The sequence below is a fragment of the Lissotriton helveticus genome, chromosome 3_1 (genome assembly GCF_964261635.1).
Source record: "Lissotriton helveticus chromosome 3_1, aLisHel1.1, whole genome shotgun sequence".
NCBI classification, from domain to species: Eukaryota; Metazoa; Chordata; class Amphibia; order Caudata; family Salamandridae; genus Lissotriton; species Lissotriton helveticus.
The window spans coordinates 2,078,613,769-2,078,636,656 of NC_136061.1; the positions used below are offsets into that span (position 1 = coordinate 2,078,613,769).

A 22,888-nucleotide genomic window follows, 5' to 3' on the forward strand; every position below is an offset into this window, starting at 1 on the left:
TTATGATTCTAGTTATCAGTCCAGCCCTCCTTCTCTGCATTCCTAAGCTACTGAATCGCATCAATAGTTTCCGTCATGGTCTAGCCTTTACGTCTCCATGTAAGAGAAATACTGTATTAATGGTCATTTAATATTCTTCATCACGCACTACATGTAGAATAATGCATGCACCAGTCTTAGAGTCTGTTAGCCTTTACCCCGATAACTTTTGGATTCTATCAACATGTTCTCTAAACATCAGATACTAGATATTGTTTAGGCACATGTCGCCCTGACTCTCCAGACTTCAGTCTCTGCTCCTAGCACAGAGTTCATAGCCCCCAGCTTCTCCTAGTGATACGTCATTGTCAGTTTGCGCGCACCACTAGGTTAGAGGTCCCGGCTCCTTAGGTAGCCCCCTCCATGTTTCCGCCCCATTTATGACATATTCTGTTACGTTTACATCACATGTCTATGTATACGCCTCCTGTTACACCCACTTTCACCCTTATCTTTCGCGACTGCTATTGACCACACCCACTGCTCCGCCTATCGTATGTATTGTAATGCAACTGTTTTAGTATATATGCTTGTGCACTGTTATTAAATGTTACCCCAGTCCAATCCTGTCCCAGGCAGCGCTGCCATCCCATTCCTGTGCAGGTTGTCCTGTTCCTGTCCTTTATGCTGTATTAAACCTGCAAACTCCTACTACCTCGAATCTTGACTCTTATTTATTGAGCTATCTGTTATTGCTATGTCCAGTCAAACCTAGATCCGGTATTATTTATTTATATACCACACCACTCTACACTACAAAACTCTACGACACTCTATGACACTCTACACCATTCTACTCTACTCTACGCCAGCCCGCTCTATGCCACTACACTCTACGCCATTCCACTCTACGCCATTCCAAACTATACTAATGTACGCCACTCTATGACACTCTACGCGACTCAAGTGTAGACCACTCTACTCCACTCTTGCCATTTCACTCTAGGCCACTCTATGCCACACCACTCTACAAAACTCCACTCTTTGCACTCAACAACATTGTTATACCCGACTCCACTCTATTACACTCTACGCCACGTCACTCTATGACACTCTATGCCAGGCCACTCTACGCCACTCTTCTCCATGATACTCTACAAAATTCCAATGTGCATCACTCCACTCTACGACACTCCATGACAATCCAAGCCACTTAACTCCACTCTACACCACTTCACACTGTGCCACTCCACTATGACACTGTACTAACTCTATGGCACTCCATTCCACTCTATGGCACTCCACTCCACTGTACAGTACTCTACTCTGCTCTAGCCCTCTCCACTCTACGTCCCTCCACACTATTCCACCCTATGCCCCTCAACTCTACGTCCCTGTATGCCCTCCACTCTATTCATTCCACATCATTCTATGTGATTCTACTCCACTCTATTACACTCCACTCCACAGTACTCAACTATATGACACTCTACTCCATTACACTCTACAACACTCCACTCCACCCCAAGATACTTCACTTTGAGCCCCTCCACTCAATGACCCTCCAGTCTACGACCCTCCACTCTACAATCATCCACAACACTCTACAACAGTCTACTTTCGGACACTCAATGCCACTTAATGATCCTCCGTGGCACCCTTTGCCACTTTACTCCACTCTATTACAATTTACTCCACTCTATGCTATGCCACTCCACTCTACGGCACTCCACTCTATGACACTTTGCTCCAATCTACGCCCTTCCACTCTATTCCTTTCTAGGCACTTTTCTCCACTCTATGCCACTCCACTCTATGACACTTCACTCAATGACATTCCACTCCACTCTGTGCCCCTCCACTCATTGTCCTGCCACTCTATGACACTCCACCACTGTCCATGACACTCTACTCTGTGCTACGCCACTCTACTCCACATCACTCTGTGCCACTCAATGTCACTCTATTCTATGCCACTCCACTCTACGACATTCTACTCCACTCCAAGCCACTTTACTTCACTCTATGCTACAACACTATGCCCCTCTACTCCACTCTATTCCCCTCCACTATACGCCACTCCACTCTACCTTACACCACTCCACTCTACGCTACTCCATGACACTTTATGCCACTCCACTCTACAATACTCTACGCCCCTCCATTTTACGCCCTTCCACTCTGCGTCACTCTACTCCACACCACTCCACTCTACTCTATGACACTTCACTCTGTGCCACTCCAGTCTACGCCACTCTCCTTTACACCACAAAGTTTGAGCTATGCTGACCAGCAGCTACGCTGGTATACAACATGTTTAAAACATATAGGCATTGAATAGAAGAGGCCTATTGGCTTTGCCAGTGCTTGTTTTATGGCTTTTCGAACAGTGATGGCCAACCACAGACGCCCTAATTCAGAGGATAACAACAGCACATGTTGCTAAACCAGATGCATATAGACTTTACCAACATATTTGATTGTACCTTTAACTTATAACAAATTTTACTTTATAATTGCCTTTTATGTCTTCTTAATGTGTTTATATCTCATTTGTATGAATGGTCATGTGATTGTTGTATCTGACAACATATGTTTCGAAACAACTGCTTTTGTTTTAGTGCCACCTCTTTATTCTGTGAGGAATGGTACGATCCAAGCGAGTCCTTTTATCTTGGCAGATCAAGAAACTGCGGAGCTAGTAATGCCCTGAAGGGAGGTCAGAGGCTGGGAGCACGCAGAGCGCGGCACGTCCAGGGGGATAGGCGGGATACGAGACACGACGAGAGAGAGAAAGGGCCTCTAAAGTCTAAGAGGGCTAGAAAAACGCAGACCGTCCTGTATTGAATTAAAGTGAGACACGGGTGCTCCAGCTCTTAACCGCAGGTGGGTCGAATAGGGAATTAAACCCCTCAAATCGGATGCCCCGTCGGAGCCGCTGAACCGCACAGGAGATAAGAGACTCGAAGGACAAATTCACTCATTCCAAAACTGGACCAAGATTGGTTAAAAAGTGAAATCAGATATTCATTGCGTGACCACCAGGAGGCGCACGAAGGTTTTCAGAAATAGCTGGATCGCAGATCGGCACGCGAGTGACAAACTGGTTCTGAAAGCCCGGAGGAAACAAGAAGCAGAGAGACGTCCACTAAGAGTCCAGACGAGACGAGTGCAGCCGCGATAAGAGTGGCTCCTGCCCCGTGATCCAGGGAGATAAGCGAGAGGGCCCCAGTGCTTATTACCCACCTATTAAGAGACGCGTAACTCTGAACCGGCCGCGACAGCAGGTGCAGCCGTGACAATCAAAGGACGGGGCTGCGTGCCCTGAAGCAAGGCGCCCAGAGATAGGACGGAGACTCCTTCCCGGAGCACCCGGGAGGAATACCAGAGCAGAGAGCAAGGGAGGGCGCGCCCCTGAACCCTCCTACCCGAGCGGAGACAGCACCCGAAAGGGCTCACAAATGGTGCTAAGGATTCCCCTCCGCAGATCCGTCAGCCTCAACCCTGAACACCAACCTCCCCCCGGCCCCGCAGAGATGACCGGCCCCGCTCCCCTGAAGATGGAGGCAAACGTGCTGGTGATGGGGGCAGACAGCGTGGGCAAATCAGGTAAGAGAATGAAACTCGGAGGCTGTCGGGGACATCCATGGTAGCTCATGGGGCTGATCCATACTGCAGATATTTGTTTGAAACCTCAGGTCAAAGGTTCACATCTTTTCAAGCTCCGCTTTTCATCCCCCAGGGGTAAGTAAGTATGTGTGCCTTTGAGGTGGGACATGATAACGTCTGATATTCAGTTGGCACTTTGCAACTGACTACTCTGTTTGTAGTGTGCTCCATGTAGATCATATTTTATTTTTTGTAAAATGTGTGCAGTGCGAAAGAGGGCTGCTTTTTGTAAAATGGGTATTCTCTGTTTGAAAGAGGGCTTGTCGGTGTCCCATGTTTAATGTTCCGATTGGCCGCGAGTTTGCATACACTATGTTCGTGTGCTAGTGGTGTGTGCACTCACACAAATATGCAGTTCAATTATGATGGATACATCGGGAAATGCGGGCGTCCAAGTTGGAAGTGCAGGAGAACGGTTCTCTTTCTGTATTGAAGGCTGGCATTCCTGCTCAGTGGGTCAATGCGTCACCTGCAGCGCTCTTTGCACATATTGAAGGTCCATCTGCCAAAATAACCCCTACCTCCTGAGGTTGGCTTGGTGAGTAAATCGAGTTGGAACATAGGAGCGCTGTTTATTTAGAGGAATGACCCTGGTCAGAGTTTAGCATTATTTTCAGTTCTGGTCATTTTTGGGATCGGACGGATAGGGAGCGATAGGGTGTAAAATGCCAAATTATATAACGTTTAAATTGATATTGGTTAAAATTGATTACCCCTTTTCCCTAAGAGCCGTTTTCGATTTACGGATGTGCTGTGTGCATGTAGACCAAAACAGTTTCTGAAGCAGGTTTATCCTGGGTGCACGGTACATGCGGGTGTCACGTTGGCCGCACGTTGTTCCAGATGTGAACTGTAGTCAAATGCGTTTTTGTAAGCACTGTTTTTCCGATACGTCTTTTTCAAACAGGAAAAAAACAGTCGTAAAGTAAACACAGACACATTTAATCCCTGTTCCCAATTGCTCTCAGTTTAAGAGATATTTTGTGTCTTTCCCCAGCTTTGACAGTGCGATTTCTAACCCGAAGATTCATTGGCGAATATGGAGATTTGGGTATGTTATCATTTTGCACATCTCCCTCATACATGATTACATTGTGTTCAGATTTCTTTATATAATGTTACAGTATTCACAGTGACATTTTTCCCAAAAGGTTCCTGGTTGCAGGTTTGAATTTAATACTGATGTGGGGCGCAAATGTTAATTAATGGCAGTACACACTCATCAAACTAAGGCCATTGGAAGTTGAAAGCTGACCATGCACAAAATCAGAGACAGAGTTTATTGCATTCCGCATAGGAGGAAATCCCAATACCGTGTCTGTTTTTGCATAATTAGTTGGTGTGTTATCCACGGTGTATCAGTTACTGATGCTAAAACCGCTGCAGCCTTTTATTGCAGGAAGTCTTCGAAACAATATTGCAAATAATTACATGATTACAGGGTCGGACTGGGACAGAAAATAAGCCCTGGCACCAAATTAAAAATAGCCCCATTAGTGAATCAGATAGCTGGAAAAAGGGGGCCGACGTTTGCAAATCAGGGCAGCTGTACACTAGGAAAGACAAGCTGTATGAGTGCTTTGCAAGGTATGAGGAGACTTCAGGTATTTGTGGTTTCCGAAGGCAGTATTTGTGGTAATAACATCAACAGTAAAAATCTGCCCCACCAGACCATTAAACAGGCCCACAAGCAGCCAAAAAAACAGCGCCTGCGCTAATATGTGAGACCTTCGTCATTCCGACCATGTATGAAAAAACATTCACTGCTAACGAAAGACAACAAAACACTGCAAGTAGGGTTTAAAGATTTTTTTTCTCTAGAAATGCGACAGTAGTTTTAATATGCATGTACTCAAAATGAATGCTACTTTTTTATCCACTTCACCTCCTACCTCTTAGATTAAATTGCATTGAGCGAACTGAAACTGCACTCTGCATCAGTAGAATTTGTCGCACTGTTCAGTGACAGCTGGCAGACTTTGGAAGGTGCGGGGAGTAAACTGCTCCTATATTGCACGTGAGCAAGATCGGAAAGGCCTTATTCTGGTCTCCTTGTGGGCCTGGACTGTAACATGGCGCCCCACCCCCCTCCCCGTGGTGAGTGGTTCACTGATGATTGGTTGCTGTTATTCTACTGCCTTATTATGCTCTGTGCGCTTTACTGGTTTGTAATAACCACATAGTTACAATAATGATAAAGACTTCTCACAAGATATGGGGCAGGATGGCTTCTTCTTTCAAGAAAAACTGACAAAAACAGTGACGATTTTAAACAAGCACTGGCATAGCCAAGAGGTCTCGCATTTGGGACCTTATAAGTGTTTAGTCAGAGCTATTGACTTTTAATAACCTTCAGGTACATCACAAATGTGGATAAACCAGCAGATTGCACTTCCTGAGCCATTGCTGCCACAAGACTTCCTGCAAATGCAAACTAAAAAGGCCTTTCACAAAAAAAATAATCCATAGAACATCCAATGCACACCAATTAATTCAAAGGTCAATCAATCAATCAATCACAAGAATTTGTATAACGCGCTACTCACCCGTAAGGGTTCTCAAGGCGCTGAGGGGTGGGCCGGGGGGTCGCTATTGCTCGAACAGCTAGTTCTTGAGTTGTTTCCTGAAGGAGAGGTGATCCAGGGTCAGCCGTAGGTGAGTGGGGAGGGAGTTCCATGTCTTGGCTGCCAGGTAGGAGAAGGATATTCTTCCGACGGTGGACTTCCGAATTCGTGGGACGGAGGCGAGGGCGAGGCTGGCGGATCGGAGCTGGCGGGTGGGTGTGAAGAAAGAGAGGCGGCTGTTGAGGTACTTCGGGCCCATGTCGTGGAGAGCCTGGTGTGCGTGGGTGAGGAGTCTGCACGTGATCCTCTTGTTGACGGGGAGCCAGTGCAGGTCTTTCAGGTGGGCAGAGATGTGGCTGCGCCGAGGGATGTCCAGGATGAGTCGTGCTGAGGCGTTCTGAATGCGATGGAGTCTTTTCTGGAGTTTGGCTGTGGTTCCAGCGTAGAGGGTGTTACCGTAGTCCAAACGGCTGGTGACGAGGGCCTGGGTGACCGTCTTCCTGGTTTCTGTGGGGATCCATTGGAAGGTCTTTCGGAGCATGCGCAGGGTGTTGAAGCAGGATGATGAGACTGCGTTCACTTGCTTGGTCATCGTGAGGGAGGAGTCCAGGATGAAGCCCAGGTTGCGTGCATGGTCCGTTGGTTTGGGTGCGCTGCCCAGGGTAAGGGGCCACCAGGAGTCGTCCCGCGCAGAGGGATATGGTCCGAGGATGAGGACTTCCGTCTTGTCTGAGTTCAATTTCAGACAGCTGATCTTCATCCATTCTGCGACGTATCTCATTCCTTCCTGGAGGTTGGCTTTGGCGGTGGTGGGGTCGTGGGTGAGGGAGAGGATCAGCTGGGTGTCGTCGGCGTAGGAGATGATGTTGAGGTTGTGTCGGCGGGCGATGGCTGCGAGAGGGCTCATGTAGACGTTGAAGAGGGTTGGGCTGAGTGAGGATCCTTGTGGGACGCCGCAGATGACTTCGGTGGCCGCGGATCGGAACGGGAGGAGGCGGACTCTCTGGGTTCTTCCGGCGAGGAATGAGATGATCCGCTCCTTGGATTCCTGTGTTGCTGAGGCGCTGTATCAGGGTGCAGTGGCAGACGGTGTCGAAGGCTGCTGAGAGGTCCAGGAGGATGAGGGCAGCCGTTTCCCCGTTGTCGAGCAGGGACCTGATGTCGTCGGTGGCTGCGATGAGGGCAGTCTCGGTGCTGTGGTTTGCTCGGAAGCCGGACTGTGAGGGGTCGAGGGATCCGTTGGTCTCGAGGAAGGCGGAGAGTTGTCTGTTGACGGTCTTCTCGATGACTTTGGCTGGAAAGGGGAGGAGCAAGATGGGGCGGAAGTTCTTCAGGTCTGTGGGATCCGCGGTGGGTTTCTTGAGGAGGGCGCTCAGCTCGGCATGTTTCCAGCTCTCCGGGAAGGTGGCGGATGCGAAGGAGCTGTTGATGATGTTCCGGAGTTGGGGTGCGATGATGGAGTTGGCTTTGTTGAAGATGTGGTGTGGGCAGGGGTCGGTGAGGGAGCCGGAGTGGATGGTGTTCATCACGTTGGTGGTGTCTTCGGTGTTGACAGGGTCCAGGTGCAGAAAGTGGTGGTTGGGGGCGCTGGTTCGGCGGTAGGGTGCGTGGTTTGTGCGTCAAAGCTGATGTGAATGTCGGCGATCTTGCGGTGGAAGAACGAGGCGAGAGTGTCGCAGAGGTCTTGCGAGGGAGTGATGTCGGTGTTGCAGGCGCTGGGATTGGAGAGCTCTTTGACGATGTTGAAGAGCTCCTTGCTGTTGTGGGTGTTGTTGTCCAGTCTTTCTTTGAATGCTGTCTTCTTGGTGCTGCGGATCAGCTGATGGTGTTTGCGGGTGGCGTTCTTGAGGGCGGTCATATGTTCTGTTGTCTGGTCGTGGCGCCAGGCTTTCTCGAGGGTGTGGCAGGTTTTCTTGGAGTTTTTGAGGTCGGTGGTAAACCACGAGGCTTTCCTGCTGCCGGGTCTGCTGGGAGGGTTCCTTAGTGGTGCGAGTTCGTCGGCGCAGTTGGTGAGCCACAGTGTGAGGTTGCGGGCTGCTTCGTCGGGGTCCGTCGTGTTGGTGGGCGGGTCCTGGCTGAGGGTGGTGGTGAGCTGGTCGGCGGTGATCTTGCTCCAGCTTCTGCGGGGAACTTGTTGCGGGTGGTGGTGGGTCGTGGTTCTCCTGAAGTTGAAGTGGACGCAGCTGTGGTCTGTCCAGTGTAGTCCGGTGGAGTGGCTGAAGGAGATGGGCTTGCTGGAGGAGAAGACGGGGTCAAGCCTGTGGCCGGCGTGGTGGGTGGGGGTGTTCACCAGTTGCTTGAGTCCGAGGATGGCAAGGTTGTCCAGCAGGGCGGCGGTGTTGCAGTCCTTGTTGTTCTCCAGGTGGAAGTTGAGGTCCCCTAGGAGGATGTAGTCTGAGGAGGTGAGGGCGTGCTGGCTGACGAAATCTGCGATGGCTTCGCTGAATTGTGTGCGTGGTCCCGGGGGTCTGTAGATGAGAGTGTCTCTGAGGGTGGTCTTGGGGTCGGTGTGGATCTGGAAGTGAAGGTGCTCGGCGGCGTTGAGGGTGTCGTCGGAGTTGGTCGTGATGCGGATGGTGTTTCTGTGGACGATGGCGATGCCTCCTCCGGTTTGGTTGACGTGGTCCCTCCGGGTGATCTTGTAGCCATCCGGGATGGCTATGGCGATGTTGGGGGCTGAGGAGGCGTTCATCCAGGTTTCCGTGAGGAAGGCGACGTCTGGTGAGGATGTGTCGAGGTGAGGTTGTGTCGAGGAGGTTCCAAAGGTCATCCTAATGTCTGGGTTTCAGGTCAAAGTGCATGCATGATTAGGCTGACACGTTGTTATTGATAATTAAATAAATCAGTGAATTCCGAAATGGTGCTGAAATCTCATGAGGGAACGTAAGAAAAAGATGTCTTAACCTCCGATGTCCTTGCTTGGGAGGGAGGGAGTGAGGGGGGAGGGGGAGGGAGAGGGAGGGGGAGAGGGAGAGCGAGAGAGAGAGAGAGAGAGATACAATTACATCTCTAAAACCTTTAAGCTTCATGTAAACATATTAATATGTTAAGCAGGATAAAAAGAAAACTACTTAACTTTGCAATAAGCAGCCTAAAAGTGGGGAAAAACATAGATGGGGCTTAAATAGTCTATGCGAGTATTTAGTTTGGTTTTCTAATGAAATTCAGTAGAATAAATAAAATCTAAGAAAGTTCAGAAACAAGTTAACTTTTTAGGACATGCAGAGAAAGTGCAGAATTATTAGAAACTTGGCGCTGAGATGTGGCAGGCATTCAATGGCATGCACTTAAAAAGCAGTTGCATAGGTTTCTAATTAAGGTAGCTTTCTGTTCAAAAGTCATCTCTCCAGAGTCTGCATGGTAGTGGGTTGTCCTTGTGTAGTTTCACACTGCTATTTGGGTATGTCAGGAGAGTCATTCACCTCTAACCGATAAGTTGAGTAATGTGCAGCACATAACTATCATATCACAGACGATTTTGGGGCAAAAAACACAACAAAAAAGGAGGTGGTGGGATTAGGGATCAGTATTTGGGAAAACCAAAACCCTGCTCTATAATCCCATGTGACCGACTATGTGCTGGGCTGCAGGCCTACACTGTTGTGGTATTTGTAGCTGTGTAAGATGAGCCTTGGTCTCAAGGTGTAACCCTGGCCACACATTGTGGGGAATTTAGTCCATATTATGCATGTTGTATAGGACGTCAGAAACTCATGGTTTTGCATGGCCATACACGTCATGCATTCTTAGCAGAAGGCCTTACCTGCACAGACCACTTTCAAATTGCTTACTACTGTACAGTGTGTTTGAATATACACAAGTCTGGTCTACTATGTGAGTGCTTGGCCATCACACTTGTGAAGCTGTAGTCAGCAACCAAGATTGCCACTACGTTTATGGCGCGTTTGTGTTTTCAGTTTCTTTAAAAGTATCCTGTATCTTCAGGTGGTATTAATGGGACATGCATTATCTGAAGGCTGGTAAGCTGGCAACAGCAAAGAAAACGTTCTTATTGTTGACAAGGTCTTAACTTAGCAAATGTGAGGCGCTGTGGTGTACTGGACTGGAGTGCATCCAACAAATGCATCAATAATCTAGGAAGAACACTGTCCGACACCATAGCTAATTCGGCATTTGTGCTCTGGACGGAGATCAATGCTAGTAGATTCAGTACAGCAAGTGACCTCGTAGGAAGCAAACACAGTACTTCAGAATACAACCTGTGCACGCGTGTTCCACAAAGCACCCTCTTAGCTTCCGCGTGCATCAGCTGGGCTCCATGAACCTCTGCTGGGACGATGCAAAAAAGCTCCCTAGCACACGTTATAGGTTAGTGTTCTTCTTAGTATATAAGTGTTTCCACCATTTGTCACTCTCGCATTCATAAATTATTCTTGTCCATTAGGTCCGGTAGATTCTTTTTGGAGTTTATTTCTGGAGATTCACAGCCAACACGTGTTTCGTATTGGGAATGTAACCCACGACTTTGTCAAGGCTCTTTCCAGAGTAATTCTGTCGTCTTTATTATGCGGTGATAATTCCGACCCGCAATGGGTTTCTGTCGGGGGTGTCTTGTTATGTACTGTTCTTATCATTAGAAGTAGCCAGTGTGTGACTTCCAATTCTTTAAAAGGCTTTCGCCAGCATGTGTCGTTATTCTCCTTGGTCCCCTGTCTTCCGCAAGACTCTGTTGTACATAACAAGACGCTGCCGACAGAAACCCATTGCGGGAAGCTTGTCACAGGAAGTATACAAAATCAATCCCCCTACAAATTTAGTCACCTCTAGAATATCTAGACTTTAGAGCAGCTCTTAAAAAGTTAACAACACAGAAAAGCGTGTGGGCATTAGGTAGGAGCTGGAGATACAGCAAGGCGAAACAGACATGCCTAAAATTAATTTGTTTTAGAAGTGATTTAATAAACAGACGCCTTGGATAGGTAAAATATTTACGTAAAAATACAAAGTGTAAGGTACCTGTGGAGACCTATTGTCGCAGCCACAGGGACCTCTGTCTTCTACACGCGGAACAAAGCCAGGAGGTGAGGCCAATAAATGATGCAACAGGTTCAATCTAAAATGAGTAATTAAAAATCTATCATAAGCATTTACTAAAATCAATAAATAATTCTCCATTCCCAACACTGATCATACTAGGACATGCACTCTTACCATGGGTTTTCTAAGCTCCTTTTCCTCTCCAGAGGCCATGGCATGCTTAAAAAATAATTCTTACACTATATGCTTATCCTATGATTTCATTTTGTCACGTTGTGTAAAGACATCTGCTCTACCTAGGACCGTGAGGGTATCCTTAACATATTTTAGGCATGGGATTATAAACTATGATCAAGTGAGAGACATACCTCAATCACTAATCGATAAAAAGGAAGCCTCCTGGCATGTCCAAACCTTCACCCAACATAACAATGATTTAATTGCTGCACAGTCTATTATATACTTCATTCCTAATTCTTCATGTACTGTATATGCGGCAATACCCTGGGGCACTTTCAAGATTCTTCTCAGGTATTTATTTTCTGTGGTTTGGAGAGTGTTAGCTGCTGCATAACCTCATACCCAGCCACGGCTCATGCAGGGCGTTACACCGGGAGGTGACGTCAGGCAGAGGAGGGGCAGGTGGGGGGTTGTAAAATTCGGGATATAGACGATGTCAGGTAAGTACCGAAAAAAAATAATAATAATTTCGTTGCGCGCGAGCCGTGGCTGCCCATACCTCACTACTGTATAGCGCCTTTGAAATGCAGAAAGGATTATACAATTTTACTATTACCCCCGGTGACCATGTACCCAGTCTATGTGCTTAATTTACGATTGTTCCCATTGATTTTCTCATCTCTAGTGTCTTCCACTCCTGCAGAAGTTTAAAATTAAGCTTATCATGAAATAAGATACCTAAGTAGAAAAAGGCCAGGACCTTCACTAACCTATGAGTACCTACTTTGTAGGTATTGTTCCTTGTGATCTGCTTGCCAAATTCCATTATATATGATTTTGACAAGTTCAGTGAGAGGTCCAATCACCTCATGAATGCCACAAATCCATCCAATAAAACCTGCAAGCCTCTAGGGGTTTGTGCTAGCAATACTGCATCATCTGCGAACAACAAGACTGGAACAGATCTTAAGCCTATTCTGGGGGTATCTGCCTGTAACGCACTCAAGGAAGCTACCAGTCAGTTAATATATAACGTGAATAAAAATGGGGCCAATATACACCCCTGTCTTACCCCTCTAGAACATTTAAAAGGATCAGTCACGTTCCCATCTTGAGTGCATCTGACTGCAGCAGTAGTAATAAAATGGAAGGTCATTAAGACATTTATGATCTCAGGGTCAACCCCAAGGTCACCCAACAGTGGCCAAAGTTTGCAGCGGTTCACCTGATCCAATGCTGCAGTAAGGTCTATAAAAGCCAGGAAAAGAGCGCCAGGCTTAGCCATCGTATATTTCGCTACAAAAAGATAAAGGTTTAGGCATTGGTCTGTGTTTGCCATACCAATGTGACCTACCTATGCGAAACCCTTATTGTACCTCTGAGATGACTTGATTAGTGTCCGCTCAGACTGAAAGCCTGTTTAATAGCACTCATCCAAGGACTTTGACTGTGGCATCAATGAGTGATATAGGGCGGTAACAGTGAGAATTGTCCCTGTCCCCTTTCTTGAAGATCGGGACAATGATTGTGAGGACCACGAGGGGGTCATTATTGTCCTCATGGCCGTATTTAAAACCCTGGTTAAGACTGGGGCCCAGACCTCTACATTGTCGCGAAAAAGGTCCGCAGGGATCCCATCGGGACCAGGGGCCTTGTTCCGTGATAAACTCTCGATGCCCAGTCTCTCCTCATCAAGACTAAAAGAAATAGCTCTGATACTAGATGGAGAACTATCGACCATAATGGATTCTATGTCAGGACCGGAGGCTTCAGATTATGCTATATTCTTCCTTCGCTTTATTAGAATATTGCACACAGCAGCTCAGGAAACCAAATGTACAACCATGCTCAAAGGAACAAAGAGCATCAAAACACTTGTACAAACTAAAAAGAAACTACAAGTCCCATGATATCAGTCCTGGTCATCAAACGTAGTCCTTCCACTATGTCCGCTACCAGGGTAGAAAGCCAGTCCTTCCTTCGACTTCCTCCTCTTTCTTCGCTGCTCACGCAGCCAGTTAAGTGCTCTTCTTGTTTTCTCTTATAATTGAATGTTTGTGTGAGATTTCACTGCGCGTTGTGTCAGCGCTTGTTGGGGGCTTGTCGCGGCGTCTTGCCTTGCAGAGCCCCGACCGCGGGAGCGTTTTTTTCCGCTCCTTTCGCGGTCTTTTCCAAGTTGTTGTTGCGGTGCGGTAGACGCCCGCCAGAGGGCGCCCACACGTCTCGCTGGCTCCTCGGCGCTCTCCTCACTCTGGGAGACGCGCGGAGGAGTCAGTCAGCGCCGGAGCCTTGCCCTCGCCACCCCTTCACGCCCGGTAGACCCGGGTCGGTATTCTGTCCCTATTTACACTAAAGACGCCCTGTTAAGGGTCTGTACAGCGGCCTGGACCGCGCTAAACGCCGGAAGGCGTGATATGCACTGCAGTTGCCTGTGTGTGGTGAACGCGCTGTGGGGGTGGCTTAGACCCAGTCCAGAGAGAGGGTCTGCGCGTTGGGGGGTCACAGTGCAGCCCCTATTGCCAGGTTCTTGGCCCATAACTGAATTGCAGCCCTAGGGGACTGCCCATACTCTGCCCTTAGACACCCCGTGGGGTAGGCAGTTGCTCACCCTCCCTTGTTGGGTTTACATGGCTAGAATGGAGGAAGATAATTATTTTGAGGACTCTAACCCCTCTTTTCAGGATGATGAATTTTACCAAGCGGTTGACAGTTCCATTTACCGCTGCGTAACTGAAATAGTGGGGCCCATGGAGGACCGCCTGTCAGCACGTATTGTTGAGGAGTGCCAGAAGTTAGCGTCTGCCCATTTACAGGGTTCGCCTGCCCTCCCGGGTCCCTCGGGTGAGGGCCCACCGGCCCCTAAGTTGCCACGTAGGGAAAGTGCTCCGTTGGGGGCACAGGGGGTGGACAAGGATGCGTTCGAACGCCTTAGGGATGCCTTCCTGGCTAACGCGTCTAATGCCTCCCCTGCGCCGCTCGCGGGCCCTGACCCTTCATTGGACGTGGGGACTGCTCCCCCGTCTCCGGTGCTGTCTTCCCCCGATACGGACGACGATGGCGAATCTGTGCGCTCGTGGCGCCCCTCGAGCTCGGCTGTGGTCGTACCGCGGGATGGTTCGGGCATGTTGGACCCGGATGAGTTAGTGCATCCGAGGTCTGCGGCTTGGACACCGGGTGAGACCGTGGCTAAGTTTGTAGCGGGTCGCTTGCGCAAGCCCTTCGAGAAAGAGGCTAGGGGTTGCCTGCGTGGTGAGTGTCCGAGGCCCTCTCTAGAGGGTAAGGTAGCCCTGACCCCAGAGTTAGATGCGAAAATGGCCACTTTCTTGGCCAAGTTTATGAAAGACCCGCGCAAAGGCATTGACCGCTCCTGGCGGTCATGCCAGGATAAGCTCCTTGACGCGGTCGGGCCCGCCACGAAAATTCTGGACATGGCGGAGGAGGCGAAAGCCAATGGTACCGTCATTTCCCCTGAGGTTTTGTCTAACTGGGCCCAGAGGGTGATAATTTTCCTTGGAAACGCTAACTGCGCCCTTTCCACTGAACGTAGACGTTCACTCCTCATCAAACTGGATCCCAAGTTGGGGGACTTGGCTTCGTCAGAAGCAGGTGTGGTAGCCCAGGGTGGTCTTTTTGGTGAGCCCTTCATCAGAGAATTAGGTAAATTTGTCTCTACCTTTACCTCGTTGGACAAGGCGCAGTCCACCATTAAACGCGTCTTTCACCAGCGTTTTTCTGGAGGGGCCGGTCGCGGAAGGGGCCGCGCGCCCGGCCGAGGGCAGAATGCCAATAACAGAGGTCAAGGCTCCGGCAGAGGACAGTACCAGACCTCTGCCAACTTCAACAATTTCTATCCCACACGAGGACAGCGCTTTGGCGGCAGAGGCTTCCGCAAGAACCCTGGACCCAACAATACCAATGGTAAGTGTCCTTTCTCTGGACCAGGTTCCCATAGGGGGGAGGCTGGCAACCTTTTACGAGGAGTGGGCATCGCTCACTGCCGACGCATGGGTCTTACAAACCGTCCGTGGTTTTCACATAGAATTCTACGATCAACCTTTTCAAGAGGTTTTGCCTCGGCCGATTGTCTTTTCGGAACCCGACGCGCTTTTGATCGACGGGGAGGTTCAGGACTTGCTCCGCAAGGGAGCCATCTGTCGATCAACGCGCCACCCCGCTGGTTTCATCAGCAATGTGTTCCTGGTGGACAAGACGGATGGCGGCAAACGCCCGGTGATCAACCTCAAGGAGTTCAATGGGTGGTTGGTCTACCGGCATTTCAAGATGGAGGGGATCCACCTCCTTCGGGACGTGCTTCTCCCTCTGGATTGGATGGTTCGGTTAGATCTCAAGGATGCCTACTTGGTCATTCCTATCCACCCCCCACACCGCCGTTTTCTGCAGTTCTGTTGGAAGGGCGCAGTGTTCGAATTCACCGCCCTTCCGTTCGGACTTTCCTCAGCTCCGTGGTGCTTCACGAAAGTGCTGCACCCGGTGGTGGAATACCTGCGAGGTCAGGGTATTCGGATGTTGGTGTATTTAGACGACCTTCTTTTGATGGGCCAGTGTCCAGTTGTCCTGGCGGGTCAGCTTCGGCAGACCGTCTCCCTACTACAGCGATTGGGGTTCGTGATCAACGGTCCCAAGTCTGCTTTGGTTCCCTCTCAGAAACTTACCTTTCTAGGCTTCGTTATAGACTCAATCGGAGCTACGCTCAGTCTTCCCTCAAGGAAAACCGCCAAGATCAGACATTTGCTTCGACAGACGATCGCAAAAGATCGGACGTCGTTGCGTCACATTGCCAGGGTGGTGGGCCTCCTGTCGTCTTCCATCCAGGCGATCTTCCCGGGGCCGTTACACTACAGGGCGCTTCAACGCCTCAAGGCCCACCATCTGAGACGGGGTATGTCCTACGACCAGATGGTGCCCCTTACGGAGGAAGTGAAAGAGGAGATGTCTTGGTGGCTCACGCACATGGAGGCGTGGAATGGGCGTGCGATCTTCGGATCGGTCCCGGATTTGGTCATCGAATCCGACGCCAGCCGATCGGGCTGGGGCGCCCGATGCGGGGATTTCTCCACCGGCGGCGCCTGGTCTTCCGACGAACAACAGTTACATATCAACTGTTTGGAGCTCCTAGCGGGGTCCTTTGCGGTCCGTTGCTGGACCAAGGACTCGGCGACAGCCTGTGTCCTGCTGAAAATGGACAACGTCTCGGCGGTACGCTACGTGAACCATCTGGGAGGTCCGCGCTCCCGAGCACTAGCGGATTTGGCCAAGACTTTTTGGGACTATTGTCTCTCCCGGCACATTTCGGTGACGGCGGAATACTTACCAGGCCGAGTCAATCAGGTGGCGGATTGGCATTCCCGACACTTGCGGGATTCCAGCCAGTGGATGTTAGATCCCCGTGTGTTTCAGTGGCTCGCCGACCTGTGGGGTCCGTTTACGGTGGACCTGTTTGCGTCCCGCCTGGATCACCAACTACCACGGTTTTACAGTTGGAGACCAGACCCTCTAGCGGAGGCCACGGATGCCTTCCTGCAAGATTGGAGCCGGGACCGGCCTTATGCCTTTCCCCCTTTTTCGATGGTGGTCCGGGCGGCAGCGCAGCTGCGCCGCCAGGGGGCGGACTTGGTGTTGATCACGCCACTTTGGAGATCGCAAGTATGGTTTCCGGTTCTTCTGGAACTTTCTTGGGATTTTCCAATCCTACTCCCCCAGTTTCCTCACCTCCTGCTGAATCCGAGTCAGGAACCGCATCCTCTCATCACTCGGAGTTCGCTCCGCCTCATGGCGTGGAGGCTTTCCGGGGCCGTTGGTCGCTCCCAGGCCTTTCGGGATCGGCTCAGGGCCTCCTGTCAAAAGCCTGGGCGGACAGCACGACAAAGCGATACAAATCCGCTTGGCTTCGGTGGATGCGTTGGTGTCTTCGAAGGGACCTGGATCCCCTGGTCGCGGGCCTCGTTCCCATTTTAAATTTCTTAGCTGAATTGGCGACGAAAGGTCTGGCTTATAGGACAATCAACGCTATGCGTTCTGCGATTTCTGCGGGTCACCAACCGGTGGAGAATTCCCCGGTGGGGGAGCACCCCTTTGTTTGTAGACTCTTGCGGGGTATTCGCCTGACGTTGCCTCCAGAACCCAGGTATTCGGTTCTTTGGGATGTCAACGTGGTCTTGAATTTGTTTTTGTCCTGGCCGGCTAATCGTTACTTGTCATTGAAAGAGATTTCGGCGAAATTAGCCATGCTTCTGTGCCTGGTATCTTGCAGGCGGGTTTCGGATGTGCGCGCATTGGATGTTTCCGCGCGTGTTTTTTCTCCGGATGGAGTTACCTTCACGGTGGGGCGTCGCACGAAATCCGCAACTCGATCTATTTCGTACCCGGCTTTTGTGGACACCCCGAAGTTATGTGTTGTGCATTGCTTGAAAGCTTATGAGGACATTACCGTAGACATTCGCCCGGCGGGCGAGCGACAGTTACTGATTGCCTTGCGTAAACCACACAAAGCAGTCTCCTCCCCCACTATTGCAAGGTGGGTGCGTTGGGTCATGCAAGAGGCAGGCATTGATACGAAACTTTTTGGGGCTCACTCGGCCAGGGGGGCCATGGCCTCGAAGGCTTTTTCAGTGGGAGCTCGTTTGGAGGATCTCATGCGAGCAGCGGATTGGTCCTCGGATTCCACGTTTAAGAGGTTCTATTTCAAACCAGTAGTGGACCTAGCCCAGTTGGTGGTGAGTAAGCTTTGAACTAGCATAATCTGAAGCCTCCGGTCCTGACATAGAATCGAAATTTGCCTAGCTTATGTAACGGTAAGTTTCAATTCTATTAAGGACACGGAGGCGAGGATTATCCCACCCAGCTAACCCTCCATAGTCGGGACCCACCCGTATGGCAGTAAGTAAAGCGTTTTCGGACTGTTCTACATTGTAGTTCTGTTGTGCCAGTCTTACGATGCTCCTCTGTTCGCATGTTGTGGCAACTGGTTTACGCTGTTGTTTTCTGCTAGGAAACGATGGCGTCAAACAGGACCAGTGAGTGAGGGGTGTGATCTGCGCGAAGAAAGAGGAGGAAGTCGAAGGAAGGACTGGCTTTCTACCCTGGTAGCGGACATAGTGGAAGGACTACGTTTGATGACCAGGACTGATATCATGGGACTTGTAGTTTCTTTTTAGTTTGTACAAGTGTTTTGATGCTCTTTGTTCCTTTGAGCATGGTTGTACATTTGGTTTCCTGAGCTGCTGTGTGCAATATTCTAATAAAGCGAAGGAAGAATATAGCATAATCCTCGCCTCCGTGTCCTTAATAGAATTGAAACTTACCGTTACATAAGCTAGGCAAATTTCGATTCCTCACCATGGTTATATACACCCTCAAAGTGGTCCTCCACTGTTCTGGGGTAATATTATGGGCAAGTCCTGGCATCTCTGGGTCTGTATAGCAGGGGCTGTTAATAATCTTTCAAAAGAGGGTACAATCCTTATTTTCGCATGCTTTTCTCAGCTCATCCCAAGCTTGTTTCTGGAGGAAGCGATTTCGCCCTTTATTGGCCACCTTATAATTACTGCAACATGTTGCCACCCAGGCACTGTCTCGTGGGATCTGTTTAAGGGCCTTCTTAAGTTGATGCAAAGCCCGAGATCACCTGCTGTCAAACCATTTCAGTAAATCAGCTCTAACAGTAGCTACAAGTACTGTTGGAAGACTGGCGACTGATTGGGCAATTGCAATAAATGCACATATGGTTTCTTCTTCCGGTACTGATAGATCTGAACACTTAAAAATCTCCTGTTGTCTCAAACTAAAAAGTGATTGATTAAAAAGAGTAATATCCAATTGTAAGCACCTCAAACCCCTTCCTTGATTAGTTGCGACAAGTGATCCCACCATCCCCCTTCGGGTGTGGTCAATCTGCCTGGGGCTTCGAGCACCAAGTTCAGGGGATTGTGATCACTAAAAGGGCTGTGCAGGATTTTAAAGGAGAGTATAAACAGCTTCAGGGGAAGGGAAATAAAAATAGAATCAACAAATGTTGCAGAGCCCCTGCCTTTATTTGGCGGCTGGGAGGAAAAATCAGGGCACTGCCCCCCAAATCTACGGTATGGATTAGACCATAAGTGACTAACAAAATATTCAGTTCATATCCTTCCACAGAGTGTTCCATGTGCAACCCATCCCTGATCGTGCATGTGGCCCACTTATGAGTATTCGACAATAACTCCAAACAAATTACCCTGTAGGTAGAGCAGCCAAGTGTCACAGGTGAAGGGGTTGGTAGGGAAATAAGGATCCTACACCACACCCATCAATGCCTGGGAGTGGCATCAGTGCATATGCATGGATAGTGAGAGTGCGGAAGTCTAAATGCACTATGGGCCGAAACGCAAGTGACACGGTAACTCTGTTCCGGAAATACCTGTCCATTTCTTGATAAATGATTACACGTTTCTAAGTTTTAGCAGTCTGAGACCAACAGGTCTCTTTGGGACCATGCAAGAGTGGTCTCTTTATCAAACCCCTCTCTCAGGCACATCATACATTTGTTGTGGGTGCTGCATACTTCTGCTAATCAGGAGTTTGTTTATCAGAAGAAAGAGCTATATAGCTAAGCCAACATTCAGTGAGTGAGTGGCGCCCCAGTGTAGTCAAACTCCTTCAAACAACAGCTGCTGAAACAAGAGAGAACCATAGACATAAGGAGGCACCAGCCATTAGATTGTGAGGGGAATTCCCTCTTGTAAGATGAGGTCCATGTCATCACATTGAAATGGTGGCCATCTTGTATGGTGGTATTGACATCACATTGATTAGTGATCTAGTTTATTTTTTTAACCATCGTTCAAGCCTGCAGGCATCAAGTTCCCCTCTACAATGTGAGCAGAAGTATGACAAACTCCTGCCTAGATGGAGTACTGTGGGTGAGGCCCTCGCCACTTAAAGCGCCTATTAAGCAGCTCATGGACTCATGCTGGGCACAAATTCCGTTTTTTCCCAGTCACCAACATGTAAAACTCTGTAATACTCCTTTGAGCTGATCCAAATATGAGAGTCACTTCAATGAAACAATGGCTGAATGCACTGATCTAAAGCAGCGAAAGGCTGACAGTGGATGACGTATAGTCCTCCTTGTTGTTGACATAAGGTCATTACCTTCATCAGATTTAAATAGTACACACAAAGTATTAATGCGATTTCCTCCATGATGCAGGTAATGGCAGAGGGGGTGATAGAATATCTCCCTCCACTATACCCCATCCCCACCGAAAACACTTATTTTGGAAATGTTCAAGATAGCTTTTTAATGAGTATGTTTTGCTCTGTATTTTGTCTCACCGCTCATTGCCCTATAACCAAATTAGATTCTGTTATGTTTAAGGTTATGTTAATGTTAATGCTATTTATGGAGCACACAAATACCAAAAATGGTGTCTCAGCGTTAAGGACAGCAAGTAACCCTACAAAACACCCCTCACTGAAACAGCCAGGTTTTCAGGCTTTTTCTGAAACTCATGCGGGAACTGGCCTTCCTGATCTCAAGTGGAAGAGAGTTCCACAACCTGGATGTACTGTGCTGAAAGCTCCGCCCGCCCCAGTGTAAAGTCCGGAACTTAGGCACCACCAGCAGATTTGCCCCGGTGGAACGGAGCTGTCTAGCTGGCTGATACCACACAAACAGCTTCTGAAAGAAAGAAGGACCATTGTGCATCAGGGCTTTATGGGCCACACAGAGAGCCTTGAATCTAATTCTTTGCTACCCTGGCAGCCAATGCAACTTCCTAATTTCCTCTGTGACTGACTTATACCATGGCAGATTCAACAACAGGCGAGCTACCGAATTCTGCACTACCTGGAGTTTCCTCAAACATTGCTTTTGGGCATTCAAATAAAGCCCATTGCAGTAATACAGCTTCGACTGTATAAGGGAGGTAATCACCACTTTCTTGGTTTGCGCTGGAATATAGGGTAGTACCTTCCTAATTTTCTTTATAAGGAAATGGGAAGCAGACACAATGGCATTCGTTTGTTGAACAAATGACAATCTATTATCAATCAACACACCCAAGTTTTTAGTTTTTGCCGTTGGAGTAGGCAGGGCACCCATTTCCGCAGGCCACCAAAGATTACTCCAAGAGGGATGTAGGTTCCCGAAAATCAAAACTTCCGTCTTGTTGGAATTTAATTTAAGACAATGCCTACTCATCCAATTGTTGATCGCTGCCATGCGGTTTTGAAACTGCAAGGCAGGCGAGACCAGGTTTTTGTATGCTGCTACCACAATCCGTGAATCATCTGCATAAGATGTTATCATAAAACCAAAGTCTCTGACTAATGGAGCAAATTCGGAGACATAGACATTGAATAACAAAGGAATCAGCGAGCTACACTGCGGAACTCCACATGGCAGCAGATAGGGGGATGAATTATACCCATCGAGAGACACTGCCGATCTCCTCTCCCGCAAAAAGGAAGCTAGCAATGCAAGGGCCATGCCGTCCACACCCAAGATTTTTAATCGGTGCAGCAGGAGAGTATGATCAACAGTGTCAAACGCAGCAGAGAGATTGAGGAGAATCAATGCAGCAGAGCCTCCTCCATCCATAACCGCTCTGATCTCCTTGGTCACCTTAATAAGAGCTGTCTCTGTGCTGTGTTCCTTACGGAAACCAAACTGGAAAGAATCCAACAACCCATTGACATCAATGAACTGAGTTAATTGACCGTTCATGATTTTGTCACCAATTTTTGCCGGCAATGGAAGACGAGCAATGGGACGATAGTTCAGTGTGTTGGAAGCATCTAGAGTAGGCTTCTTTAGTAAAGGGAGAGTAGATGTCTCCTTCCAACTCACAGGAAAACTGCCATGTCAAGAACATCATGTTAAACTTAGTTATGGAACTAAAGGGCATATTATCAAGAACGGCGATAAAATTATTGCCGCTTTAGCGGCAGGAAACTGCAGCTAAAGTGGCGATAATGGGTTTGATAATATGCTCTTGTGAATTCCCATAGCAGCCCAGGTTCTGGTGTTAACCTAGGCTGCTATGGGAATTCACAAGGGCATATTATCAAGCCCATTATCGCCGCTTTAGTGGCAGTTTCCTGCCGCTAAAGCGGCGATAATTTTATAGACGTTCTTGATAATATGCCCCCAGATTTCCCTGAAATCCATAACATTTTCCCTAAATTTTCTAGAAGTGCAGAACATCACCATATGATGTCCCTGAAATAGAAACATTTGCTGAGAAAGCAAAGCTTTCTATTTTTCTTCTGTTGGATGTAATATCTTCACAGATGCAGTTTGGGATAATCTGCCATCATGAATATGAAATGCATTTCTGACCTTTCTACAAGTGGAGTAACACTGCCTAGTTTCTCGTAAACTCAACGGAGTGTGACAGACTCTGTTATCTTTGGATTTTAGCAGTGAAAATTTCCTTTCATTCCAACTCATTTGACGGCTCATTTTTTGTAGTTTTATTTTTGAACATCTGGGTGTC

At 48.6% G+C, this 22,888-nt stretch overlaps 1 protein-coding gene across 2 annotated transcripts in view; it reads left to right on the top strand.

Annotated features, from left to right (window-relative positions):
• Positions 1 to 2,676: 2,676 nt before the first annotated feature.
• LOC144824110 (ras-related and estrogen-regulated growth inhibitor-like protein) overlaps positions 2,677 to 22,888 on the top strand; it is a 34,567-nt gene continuing 14,355 nt past the window's right edge. The window contains exons 1-2 of one of the 2 annotated variants that reach the window (XM_078683210.1): positions 2,677 to 3,588; positions 4,646 to 4,699. In XM_078683210.1, coding sequence (XP_078539336.1) covers positions 3,441 to 3,588; positions 4,646 to 4,699 — 202 coding nt within the window. In that variant the 5' untranslated portion in view covers positions 2,677 to 3,440. The remainder of the gene's footprint in view (positions 3,589 to 4,645; positions 4,700 to 22,888) is intronic. The other variant, XM_078683209.1, reaches the window with a different exon arrangement.